General features: G+C 39.5%; 1 protein-coding gene across 1 annotated transcript in view; it reads left to right on the top strand.

Moving 5' to 3' along the window:
- Window positions 1-1,572: 1,572 nt before the first annotated feature.
- The window catches only part of si:ch211-272n13.3 (ankyrin repeat domain-containing protein 26), a 28,957-nt gene continuing 16,839 nt past the window's right edge, over window positions 1,573-13,690 (top strand). Inside the window, 23 exon segments of the mRNA XM_039808250.1 lie at window positions 1,573-2,335; window positions 2,656-2,944; window positions 4,328-4,442; window positions 4,591-4,764; window positions 5,101-5,207; window positions 5,309-5,446; window positions 5,657-5,817; window positions 5,941-5,967; window positions 6,240-6,276; window positions 6,366-6,435; window positions 6,517-6,568; window positions 6,662-6,858; window positions 9,452-9,629; window positions 10,169-10,230; window positions 10,314-10,413; window positions 10,976-11,080; window positions 11,543-11,613; window positions 11,699-11,768; window positions 11,879-11,923; window positions 12,228-12,239; window positions 12,451-12,705; window positions 12,817-12,921; window positions 13,004-13,074. Coding sequence (XP_039664184.1) covers window positions 2,745-2,944; window positions 4,328-4,442; window positions 4,591-4,764; window positions 5,101-5,207; window positions 5,309-5,446; window positions 5,657-5,817; window positions 5,941-5,967; window positions 6,240-6,276; window positions 6,366-6,435; window positions 6,517-6,568; window positions 6,662-6,858; window positions 9,452-9,629; window positions 10,169-10,230; window positions 10,314-10,413; window positions 10,976-11,080; window positions 11,543-11,613; window positions 11,699-11,768; window positions 11,879-11,923; window positions 12,228-12,239; window positions 12,451-12,705; window positions 12,817-12,921; window positions 13,004-13,074 — 2,352 coding nt within the window. The 5' untranslated portion in view covers window positions 1,573-2,335; window positions 2,656-2,744.

A 13,690-nucleotide genomic window follows, 5' to 3' on the forward strand; every position in this document is an offset into this window, starting at 1 on the left:
GTTGATTTGGAAATAGTAGACAATAGGGGTGCACGATTCAGAAAATGTCACGATTCAATATCGATTTTCAGGCTCAAGATTCGATTCAAAATTGATTTTCGATTCAAAAACGATGCTCGATTTTAAAAAACGATTCACAGTATATGTAGTTACTTTTCCCATGTGACTGCAGTAGACATACAATTTTTTATTATTATTAAAAAATATGAATTGATTTTTGAAATTCTATGAATTGATTTTTGGAATTCTATGAATCGATTTTTGAATCGGTAGAGCTTGCACCCCTAGTAGACAATTAAAGAAAACGGTCCACTGGTAGTTTTTTCCAGAGCTTTTAAACAGATCTCACAGTCTAAAAACGACTAGGCTGTTCATTTACCCTATGTATTATTTTTACTCTGAAAGTGATGAATATTTTTACATCATTTTTGTCAATGACAAATTTCTTATCATCACAAACTGTGGGTGGAACTTGTCTAATCAAAATCTTTGAATCTCATGAAGGTGTAACCAACAGCATTAATGTCATCCCTTGTGACAATGCAATATTGCTTTACAACACCAATAAATAAATGTAATTTCTGACAATGTTGTTACAACATATTCAGCTGCAGCACAAAGCAATTTTGAGCAGCTGTGCTCCGGTGCAAATTAAATACGTTTGTGCCAAAGTAATGATCTGTAGCCTAGCACATTGCTCTGTACCGTTTTGTTCAATTATATCTCTGATTCAGACACTTGAACAAAGCCAGTCAGGGGTGGCTTTTATTTTCCATCCGGCTATAGTTAGACACTTGGCTACAATTATCAACCTTCATTTGCACATCTTTTGAATTTGGACATGTATGGCAGTCAGTCACATTGCTATCTTCATAGATATATCTATGGCTATCTTGCTGTGTATTCATCCTCTCAGGGCTGTAATTGCGTCACTGTTTGACTCAGACGTTTAAATATCTTACTAGTGGCATAATTCTGTTAGTACCTACATCATTTCGTATCCAAAGTACATAATCATACAAATAATTAATTCTTATTTGCACATGTATACATGTGCAATGTGCAAGAATTATTTGTATGATGTCACATATCTCATTCTGCAAATACTGTATATGACAACACATAATTAGAGTAATAAGAATCAATGTGTGACGAATGGGAGATTCAAGAATATTATTCTATATTCCCCTGGAAATAAAAACAGCTCTTAGAGGATTGTTTTGATTTATAATAGCCTATTAGCGCTTTCAAACATTTGATTTCAAGCCAACGTCACCATCAAGTGTTATATTTTGGTCATTACACAACAAGCTTCATAGTATATAAGAAGCCTTCTTCGCCTCCATGGCTTGTAAACCAACCTTGTACACACACCGAAGCCGCCTATTGGTCAGTAAAACCACTCGTTACCTCGAACTAATTTCGGATTGGTTCGTTGAAAACCCAACAGCCAGCATTCCTTTTGATCTAGCTAGCTAGCTGTAGCTCAACTCTCTGTGGTCTGACTCTGACAATCAACAGGTTAGTGTTTGAGTTAATATAGCTACTGCAAGTTAGTTAGCATGAATTACACACATGCTTGCGTGAATTAGCCGTGACCTCCTTTGTATTTGTCTTTAAGCTATCGTCCTTAGTCACTTTAACCGTTACCCATCTGGGCTTTGATTTTAGCGTTTGCTAATTAGCATTGAGTTAGCAGGGTTAAGTATGTTTCCACCTAGGTTAGCAGTAGCTAACGACTCCTGCACGCGTGGAAACAAAACACAAGTGTCCTAGAACCGAACCGAGTCTTGCAAATTATGTTAAGTTAGCTGTAGCGACTGTCCCCGCTGTGCTCGTCTCTGCTACAAATCCAGTTTAAATGTGGCGGTTTGCATTTGTGAAGTCACGACGTGGGAGGCGCAGCACTGAGCCAACTGAGGCTAGGTTGCCAGGCAACAAATAATCCAGAAAATAAGCATCGTTTTTTTATTTTACACTAACGTTTATCAAAACGTAATCTTTTATATGATATAAGTATATGTAGCAGTGTGTATTACATAATAGCACTAAAACAGTAAGGTTACAGAATTCTCAACTGGTACCTCTTAACGTTACGTTAGCATAACGTTACCATTTGTACAGTCAGTTACCATGGTAACAGTCCACAAGATATAGCTAACGCTAGCTAAGTCCATATAACTAGCCATAACTAGCTAGCTAGCTAAACAACGAGAAGTAACGGTCGGTCATGTTCGGTTCTGTGCATCGTAATCGCATCAAAATCGTACTAATGAAACGCTAACACGCTTTGGTGCTAGCTAGCTAAATAACTCCGAGGGCGTCCTGCTTTAAGGTATGGTCAAGAAAATGAGGTTAACGTTACACGTATCATCTCTAGCTATCTGAGTTTACTTAATAACATGACATCTGTGTTTTAACGTCATCTAACGCTTCATTTAAGTAATTCGATACTTAGCTAGCTAGCTAGATACGTTATGCGTATCATGACCCTACATATGCAGATGATTGCAATGCGCTTAAGCTAGGCTACCTTACTTTATATAACTGTGAGGAACATTATATGCGGTAGCTACATCCTTTAGGAAGAAACCCCGCAGTGTTCTCAGCGCGGTTTTATAGGCTTCTAATCCGCTTGGTACGTCTTATTTTTAGAAATGGGAGAGCCGCCTGTGGTGATCCTCCAGCACCTGGTGAGTGGCAGGTAGTGACGGTGCAAAGGCAGTGTTGTGCTTTCGTGTACAATGAAGAAGATATTCAGCTTTACTAAGAAAAAGAAACAGCCGTCGGGTACTCCTGACAATGGGAGTGTGCTTTCTGTTGGCTATGAACTGAAAGAAAAGGACCTCGGGAAGGTTCACAAGGCTGCCTCAGTGGGAGATTTGGCAAAGTTGAAGCAGCTTGCTAAAAAGAATGATATCAATCAACTTGACAAGGAGAACAGGTAAGTAGGATAAAAGCACTTGTTGTCACATCCTTCCAATTGTTTGCCTTTGCTGGATTCATTGCTGGCTACATTATATCACCTTGTCTGCTGTAACCTGACTGTCTTATTGGCTTTATTAGCCCTTCTACACAATCTGGACTGTGGTCATAACATCTGCTCTTATAAGTTATTCCCTGTCATATATTGTTCTTTTAATATTTAATAATATAAGCTATTGCACTGTTCATTCCCTGCACTTTTGCACTACCACCATTGCACACACTCTATCATAACACCTTATCATGGTCATTTCATAACATGGTCAATCCATACCAGACCTTTGTAATCACTTCACAAATTGTTAACTATTTAAATTTCTGTGAGTGATTTTTATGTATGTGAGATATATGTGTGTTTGTTATGTTTGTGTAAGCTACTGGATGCCTAAAATTTTCCTCGGGATGAATAAAGTATCTATCTATCTATCTATCTATCTATCTATCTATCTATCTATCTACAATATACCTTGGTAATGCAGTCCACCTGAATAGCTTAATAAAATGTCATAATCTCTTTATCTATATATCCTTATCTATATCTGCTTTGATGACATTGTTTTGGAGCCTCTCTTTCTCCACTGTTTCACCAGTGTATTAGAGTATTTCCTCAATTAACCCTTGGACTAATAGTTATAAAATTTAGTTACAGGATTTCTTTAACACTTTAATTAGTTGATTAGAAAATATATATATATATATATATATATATATATATATATATATATATATATATATATATATATATATATATATATATATATCTATCTCTATCTGCCACAGATGAATGCAGCCATGCAGATGCATCACTTTCTTGTGCTCTTGAAACTTTTCCAAAAAAGTATTGCAATGCCAGATATATAATGACAGTGTGGCAGCCCTAGGGTATATTGGCATATAGTATTGTATAGTTTGGAATATCTTTTGCATAGTCGAGCTGGGTTGTGGTAAAACAATGTCCAGTATTTTTACTGTTAACAGCAAACTGCCAGCTGTTTTAAGCACCAGGTAAAATGTAGATGACACCCCACTGTTTCTTTTCTACTAATGTTTCAAGGTAAGATCTAGTTAGCATTCACAATTAGTGTGTCAGAATCAACTGAGTGGTGTACATATAGTACAATTTACAGAATAGCTTCATGATAAATTATCATTAGTATGCAGTATGTCAGGCTCTTCAATGAAGTAATGAAACTTTTATAACAATAAGTTGCTTAGATGGACAAACTGGCAAAGTAAGGCCTAGATTTAAATAGCTGTACAAATCCTTGTAAAGGTCAGTGGAAGTTTTTTAGTAAGAACAAGAATGCTTGCATATGAGAAACTCTCTCCTTTGATATTACAGAACTGCACTTCATATTGCTTGCGCCATTGGACATGTTGAGGTGGTGCAATTCCTCGTTGAGAGCAAAGCCAAGCTTAACCTATGTGACAATCAAAATAGATCCGCCTTAATGAAGGTAATCCTGGAGGATGAGACTCCACCACAGAGTGATTCCTTATTTAATGTTAAACATATTGTGATAATCATAGTTGGCTACTTCCCTCATACATTGTTTTAAGCCTTGTCCATACCTCTGCATTCATGTCAATTCTCCACTCTATCAGGCAGTGCAATGCCAGCATGAGCGCTGTGTGAGCATACTGGTGGAGAATCATGCCGAGCCTAACCTGGTGGATATCAATGGTAATACAGCCCTACATTTAGCAGCAAATATCCCATCCATTTCCACTACTGTCCTGTTGCTGGAGCATGGGGCTGACATCAATGCTCAAAATAAGGTGATTCTGTCTTTTTGTCTACCCCAGTACAAACATCAAGGCAATCTTCAGTTAAAACTGACCTAGTGTCATGATCTTACCAGACACATTTAAAGATCCAGTAAAGACGCTAGGGTTTGGACAATATTTGGCATACCCCTGTATCTTGCTTTAAAAAAGCACTAACAGTTATCATGCCATCACAGCTCATTCTATATATCATAATAGAATGTATTGCCATAAACAAATATAATCAAATAAAATATCAAAATGTTTCGGCAATCTATATTTGAGATACTGGTGTTCCGATGACACCTGTCCAATGAATGATATTGTTGACTGTGATGTAATTTTTAGGAGGGATTCACACCCTTGACTGTGTCAGTCCGTGAGGACCATATCGAGATGGCTGAGTTTCTCCTAAAGGAGGGTGCTAGTGTGAATTTTATGGACCAAAGCCAAAGGTCAGTACTAAACAATGACACATTTGTAATACATGTCAAATAATGTTGCTGAATTTATTGTTTACCGTTGGTCATGTTGCTATCATTGATTTTACCTACAGGTCCCCATTAATGATAGCTGCTGGGAATGGACAAATCAGTATGTTGCGGCTGCTCTTGCGGTTTGACGCAGATATCACACTAAAGGATACCAAAGGATGGTCAGCTGATGACTATGCAGTGATGAATGGGCATCATCCGTAAGCTGTGCTTTTTTCTTTGCACATATGTTCCTACAATGGCATTTCTTCTGCAATTTATGCATTTGTGTTGTGTGAGTGGAAGACAGAACTGAAACAAACAAACAAAACCCGGTTCATTTTATTTTTTCACTGTTTAAAATGTTCCTTTTTTTTTCTTGTTTAGGCTTACTGCATTATGACATTTTCACTGTCTTGACTCTCTTGTAGTTGTTCTCTCCTCATCATTGAGCACAGTACCCAGAGGAATGATGGGCCCTCCCTATCAAATCAAGGTTCGAGCAAAAAGAAGACAAAGCTGCTGTTGGGCAGTCCTTCCCAAGTTGTTGAAGCCGGGTTCTCTTTGGGAGGACCAGCCACTGACAAAGATGGTAAGGAGACCATTTTTCACAAAGTAGTGAATGAAAGTGGTGTGGGGATATTATTGTGTCTATTAATTATTGACTTTGATTATTTGATTCATTCCTCATGCATTACCTCTTGACTGGATCTAGAGCATGGAGCAAATGAAGCAGGGGGAGGTATTACTTTGCTCCGATCAGCTTCCTTAGCAAAATCCGTCAAAAGCTGTCAGTTTTGTGCCTGTAAAGATCAATAACAGTTACTTAGGATGGAAACTTAACCTACTCCTGCTGCTTAAATGTAGTGCTTTGTACACCGTTCTTTTTCTGCTTTTTAAGATTTAGGTCCTCTCAATATCCTGCTGTTTGACAGTTTTGATTAAAATATGACCTGTACCTTTCTAAAACTAATTAAATTCAGAATGAAAATAAGCTCTACTGCTTTGTTGCAGATTTTGAAGACAATTCTCAGTCAGAGTCACTAAGTCGGTGAGCACAATTTTCTTCTTGTGATCTGTAGCTCACAATAATAATTGACTTCCCGGCTCAGTCTCAAAGCATTCTTCTTCCCTCCTCAGGGTTTCAAAAAGTGCTGCAGATGAATGGGCTTCATCAGAAGATGATAATGAATCGGTTTTAATCGAAAAGGTTTTTGCTATATTTCTTCTTATAAAGTGTGTTTTTCCTAAATTTTGTTCTCTCCTTCATTTGATATATGCTGTCTTTCAGAAACCACAGAAGGTAAACCTAAGGAAAATGATTGCATCTAAAAGGAGAGAAGGTACTGAGAATCTTTTAGCTTTATTCCCTTGTCAGTGTCCCTCCATAGTTTGTGGTTTTTAGAAGTAATCTTTTATCCCTGCCTGCCCTGTAGCTTCTGCACTGTCTGACAGATCCTTGAGCGGTACAGAATCTGAGCCAGAGAGTGAGAATAGAGTCCAGACAATTTCATCCCTCCCAAAGGCTTTACCATCCAGCAAAGCTCCACAGCGCCCAGTAGATCCCTCTCCCGCTTCCTTCCTTCCCAAAACACCCCAGATGACTTCTACCCCTCTTCCAAGCTACGGAAAGGTAAAATATTTGTGTTGAAGCTTTGCCACTTGCATTTCAATGACATCTTTCTCTCCTTCTATTTTTCCCCCCCAAATGGTTATAACAAGCAGATGAGCAGGAGAAAAGCAAATACTCAGAGCAGCCATCAAGTAGTAAAGCGATATCAGACTCTCAAGAGGGAAGCCCAGAAGCCGAGGACTCTGAGGAGGAAGCTGGAGAGGAAGAAGAAGAAGAGGAGGAGGAAGAGGAAGAAGAAGAAGAAGAAGATGAAGATGACGACGACGACGATGATGAAGATGACGAAGAAGAGAAGGAGAAGAAGAAGAAGAAGAAGAAGAGGAGGAGGATGAGGACGATGATGATGAGGAAAATGAAGAGGAGGATGGGGAAGAGGATGAAAGCGAAGAGGACAATGACAAATGTGTGGCTTCTGTCAAGGCCAACACTACTGAATTTGAAAATGTACAAAAACCCTCTGTTACTGATGCTCAAAACATACCTGGTACTGACGTCTCTTACAACAGTGAAACTAGTCCTGGTATTGTAGCTGAGAATGTAGGTGCCTCAGAGGAAGATGCCAATACTGAGACTCAAAAAGATGAGACCGTCTGCCCAGCTGCAACAGCAAGTTATGCAATTCCAGCAACATTAGATGTAGAGGAGGATTGTGTCGTGTCAGCCATTAGGGTAGAATCAAAATTTTCTGATGAAGATGACAGCCTTGGGAAGGAATGCATACGGTCATCAGACCTGGGTTCAACAGGAGGCCCCACGCCATCCAGACATCACACAGAAACTTGTTCACCTACTGCAGTTAAGAAAGAAGGGTTTGAAAGAGAGATGGAAAAGGATGATGATGACTCCTGGAGCAATAAACAAAATTGCGGTGATGCAGTGAGCGATGGCAGTGGTGATGATGAAGAGGATAATCAAACAGGAGGATTTGGTTGCAACACTGTACTGAATAATCAAAGTAATGTGGTGCCTGAGGATGGATTGGAAAATACAGACCGTTCTTCTAATGCTGAAGATTACGCTGGGTCAAACAAAGGTGCTTTCAAAGAGGTGAAACGCAGATCCTCATGGGGCTCTTCATTAGAGGACAGCGACACTGACCTACCCAGAGAAAATGAGGTTAACGAGGAGGCGCTTGATCCAAAAAGTAATGTTCAAGCACCAGAGTTACAACCAGAAGCAGCAACACTGCATTCAAAATGTTCATCACCTCAACCAAATGAAGACCGCCCGGATACCTCATGGGATTCTTCATCACCAGTAGTACCATCTCCAAAACGTGTCTCACCTCAGGCAGTGATAAATGAACCTATGTCCTTACTGGAATTATGTTCACCAAGCACCCCTGAGTCCAAAAACGGAACAACAAAAGCAACAGTAGATGAATCAGAGTGGGATTCTTCCTCTCAAAATAATGACCAAAATTATAATAGCTCCTTCACTAAAGGTGATGTGCAGTCACCAATTCCTAAAACAGATATTGTAACAGCAAACCAGACTGGAGAGCAGCAGTGTTCTGATGGCTGGGAGGAAGAAGATGAAGAAAATGTTGAAAAAGAGTCAAATGACCCCTCCCCTGCAGCAGTGTCACCGGTACCCAAGGATGAAATAACAACCAGAATACAAATAGTTGATAACGATGATGTTGAATTAATTGGTCACTCATCACAAATGGAAGGAAAATTGGACTCCGAGAATGAGAGAGGTGATGATAGTAGTTGGGATGATGAAGAGGAAAGTGATGAGTCAGAAAAGCAGAAGACAGTGGCAACAAAGGATGATGAAGTTTCAGACTGTGGTAACGCCTTGAAGACATGTCTTTCAACCCCAACCAAGTCGAGGGCCACAAGTGCCATAGACAAGAAGTTGGAGGGCGATGAAGACAACGAGAAGGCCCCCCAATCTATTATTGATGGAAGGGATGAGTCTCCAGAGGATAACAGACTGGAGGAGAAAGACAATCCCTGCAAAGACGATGAGACAAGTGAGGACTCTGACAGCCAGGACCAAAAGCTGCAGTACAATTTTGCCAGTGCCACAGTCAAAGTGTCTGGCGGCGACCATGAACACGAGGCTCGATTAACTACCTATGTTCCCCTGGAAAATAGTGGGAAAAGTGCCATCATTCCCCAGACCAGAATGTCATCAGATGACCCCAATGAAGAACCAAGAAGGGAAACTGTTTTTTCAAGCCCTCCCGCTGCTGGTCAACACCATGATTCGGACGGGAACACATTGTCTGATGAAGCGTTACCTCAGACTGACATTGATGGTGTTGACCTAGACTCGCCTGATGAGGCAGAGAGCATAGGCATGAGAAGTCAAGCGCTCAGAAACATTGAAGAGCCTGTTGTTAAGGTAAAACAGAAATATTACAGGTAGTTTTGAGTTGTAGTGTAGCTGAGATGTAGTGTGGCCTCTTCAAGCAGTCTGCCAGCACTTTCATCACATTGTTTTTTCATATGCTTGTTCCCAGTTTGCTTTTCCTTTCATCAGAGGATACCTCCTGTAGACACATGCACTAGTAGATGTAGGTTTAAAAGTACAGGATTATAAGTAAACGTTTCTTTTACTTTTTTTTTTTTTGTTTCCACAGAAAGAAGATTCCACTGAGGATGAGGATGATGATAATGACCAAGAGGAGGAGAGAGACGAGGAGGAGAAAGAAGAAGACGACGTCTCCGATGAAAATGATCAACCTGAAGAGAGTGGAGAGTCACTTGACGCCACTTCACCTGCTCCTGAGGAAGAAGTCTCTAAAGATAAGAAAAGAGGTAAGAAGCAAATCATTTATAATGGATGTTCTGAACATGCTATGAACAACTGCATTTACAATGCAACAACCTCAATGTGTAGCGTCTATAGGGAGTCTGTTCTTTAGTGTACAAGAGCAGCATAATAACCCCCCCCCCCGTTACCGTGGCTACCTTGAACAACTTCCTGACAACAACAGATGGCAAGTCACTTTGCTCCTTGATGTTGTTTGAGTTAATAACTGTTCCAAACTTTTGTAATTGTTTCCTCTGTATGAAGACAGTCTCACTGAATGCAGAAATTATATCACCATTACTATCTATCAATTATTTTAATTTAATGGCCTTCAGTAACTATGTTATTGTAAATGTGGTCATAAAGTATGAAAAAGTAAAGATGCATCAAGAGTGTTTTGCATGAAACGAAATGAAATCAAATAGTGGGAGACCCAGATAGTTTACAGTATTTCCTGCACCTATCCAAGACATCCTGCATTGCTCTGCAACTACCATTGCTTTTCTGTTATATCATTGTAATGAATCTACATCCATTAAAATAGATTTCCTGTCCGAGCTGGGTCTAGAGAAGGGAGAGGAGGAGCAGGATTCTTGGGACTCTGAGGTACAGTAAAGACACATTTTGGAATATGTTGCAGGATCAGATGATTGCCAGACATATTCTCAAAGATTGATTTTCTCTTTCAGCCCTACTCTGAAGACCTCAGTGTGCCACATAAAGAGAAACAAAGCTTGCATACTCAGGATCAAGAAGAGATGTCCACTGTTGAAGAAGAGATTAAAGAAAGTAAGTCTATTTTATTTATTCCTTTTTCTTTTCTTTTTAAATCATTCCAGGCACCATTTCATGCTGCAGAAACAGTGTGACCCTATTTAATCATTATCATAAAAAACTGTGCTTTAGTGTATTAATGCATGCATTATTAAGGCTGTGCAATTAATCAAAATGTAATCGTGATTATGATTTCGGCTCCCAATGATCACAAAAACAGAATAATTAAAATTAAAATTATAAAGGCAAAGTTCACAGTTGTATGTGTGTGTTTTTTGTTTTTTTTTACTGTTGATTTATTTAAATCTTTCCCCCTTTTTTAAGTTCAATAATTGCAACATCTTTCCAGAAGTCAACGAGTAATCGTGTTAAATTATCGTAATTTCAATATTGACTGAAATAATCATGATTATATTTTTTCCCATAATCGAGCAGCCCTATGAATTATATTATATTAAATATGTTTGCAAGTAATGCTTCCTGTTTTCATTCTAAATATGGTGTAAAATGTGCAATGCAATAGAATTTCCATCAGTCAAAACAGCCTTTCCAACAATATGTAACATTTCTTTTGTAGACTTGTTTTATATCCCCTCTTTTTTGAGAGGGGACGGAGGCAATAGGATGGCAGTCGTAGAGCCTCGGAGGAGTGTAGGCAGGCCAACAGGCAGCCAGGGAGAGGGTATGAATGTCTTGACTCATAGGTCTGAAGAACAGCATGCTAACACAACCAGAGGCCTGACCATCACCTTATGATCACCATAACAGAATGCATGCAGCATACTGTACTTCACCCTGCCTGCTACCCATGAACCCTGTTTTCCCACATCTGGGGTCACAGGTTCTTCTTAGCTTGCTTGGTTTCCACAGGTTTTGGCTCAAATGGTATTAATAAGTAATTGCAGCACTCATCGGCATTCTTGGCTGATGCTGAACTTGTCTCCCAATAAAACCAGAACAAGGAATCTAAATGCTCGTCTGATGCCTAACCATGTCTCTTCATGCTAATTAACTGTGAGCTCATTTGCATGGGAATGCTTTTTACATTGTTCTGGGAAACTCATCCAGCTTCATCAGAACTTTGTTGTGCTCATTTGTAAGACATTCATTGTGTCTCTGACGTGAGCTGACATGTCTCTTGCAGTTGGAAACGACAATAATGGTGATGATAATGGAGGCGAACATGCTGATGAAGATGATACTATACAGAAAGAAGTAGGTACAGCAACTAAATGCCATAGAAGGTTTAAGAAATGATGATCCGTTGGAATCAAAAAGCAATGTTTTTCCTTTCTACCAGACTGAGAAGGCAAAATGGGAACCACTTCGTGTTTTGAGCAAACTTGAAGGAGATAACGAACGAAAGACCGGTAAGTAGGAACAACGTGGAGCGTCGTGGATCCTGTTGGTTTAAAATGTAAAAATGTATTTAAAGAACAACCATTTGTATTTAACATGGTGCTTTGTTTCTCTTTCACAGACTTGATGGAGGAGCTTGGTCTGGGTGATGTTGATGATCTTGAAGGTAAGATGAAATGATGAATTCTCCACTTTGTTTTAATAGTTTTTTATTTGTTTGTGTGTTCACAAGGCAGTTGATCATCTAATGCCTCCATCTGCTCCTAAACCTGATGCACATGCATCATTTACGTGGTCACTGCTGATATCTACAGAGTAGCACCCAACAGCCACGTTATGAAAGCTTCAATTTCAAATATTTAGGAGCGAGCTACTGTCTTTGTTTTTAAGCTTTTGTTTAAAATGGTCTATCCACATGCAACACCTGCTTTACTACCCTTTGTATTTTTCTGTCATCACACATTTTGAAGCCAAAAAAGCAGGTCAGTAAACATGAACTAGCTGATTAGACCGGGTAAACAGTTTACACTGGTAGCTGTAGTTTATTTGCAGTAGCTTTACAGCCTATCCCCCTAATCTTTTCCATTGACTGGTGTTGTCAGGTGTTGTGATTATCCCAATGTAAACTGACCTCCTACCCTCAGCAGCATCAATGTCATACCTGGTTCATTCACCTACAACTTAATGACACAGATGCATCGGACTGGGACTCAGCCAGCACTACCAGTAAGAGAACCCTGCCCAGCCGCAGAATGCCCTCCCCTGGACTTGAGGAGTTCCCAGAATGCTCCTCTCCATCTGTCAAAGAGCAGGATGAAGTCATTGCTCCAGCAGCCCCCCTGACACCTCAGGGGAGCATCAACTCCAACAAGACACTGCCAAGCACACCTCCTCAACCACAGCCTCGAGCAAGGAAGATGGTGCTTCAGAAATCGGAGAGTGAAGAAGGTAAGGCATATTAAGTTATTTTGCAATCTTGCAAACACACACATTATATAATAGACGAAGGATATAATTACAGTATTTCTCTCTTTCTTTCTTTGACTTTCTCTCATTCAGAATCAGATTGGGAACCAGACAATGTCGCGTCCTCTTGCAATACAGCCAAGATTGACAATCAATTGCAAAACGTAGCTGAGCTTCAGGCACTACAGGTTACACCAGGTAAGGCTCTCTGGTCTTCATGCATATAGATGTTTGTGTGCATTTACCCTGTGCTCTGGATCAAGAATGTCTGTTTCCGTAGGTTCCCCTGAGCTCTCACCGATGGCAAGAGACAGTAAAAGTAATCTAGAGTCTGAAAAGCAGCAACAAAAGGTGAGAAATACCCAGAATATACCATCTTTACCACAATCTTTTGTTTTTTGTTCTTGGCGTTTTTGTCCAAGGCACAACATCACCATTCATGCTTTCCCAGTCACAGGGAAATTAAAATATATCAAGTCATATCTATTGGAAAATATGTTCATATTTCAAAGTAGAGTTACTTGGGTCAAGTGAAACAAATGTGAAAATGCAGTATTTCAGAACCTCTAGGCAAAATTGAAGACTCCCCAACTTGGCTAGTTGTAAGTAACGTGGGTGGTCCATCTGTCATCCCAAACACTAGGGGGGAAAAAATGGGTATAACATTTAAATGGGCATTTGCCAATTTCTGTAAGCATGACAGCCACATCTGTTGTTCTGGCCTTTGACAACTTGTTTAGACAAAATCTTTACTGTGCCAGAAATCAAAGGTTCTGTTTCAAGTTGTTACAAATATATGCTAACTCATCCAAAATATTATTCTTTTTAATAATTTGCTAACATTATAAGAATGCAGTGTTGAAATGCCTTCATATTTAATTGAATATTGTGTTTTGTATTTGAAGTCCAAACTTGGTTTTTGCATTTTGTCTTGTCTGTTCTGTGTTTTTCTTGTCCACCCATGCCA

Source organism: Perca fluviatilis, chromosome 8 (genome assembly GCF_010015445.1).
Source record: "Perca fluviatilis chromosome 8, GENO_Pfluv_1.0, whole genome shotgun sequence".
Classification (NCBI taxonomy): Eukaryota; Metazoa; Chordata; class Actinopteri; order Perciformes; family Percidae; genus Perca; species Perca fluviatilis.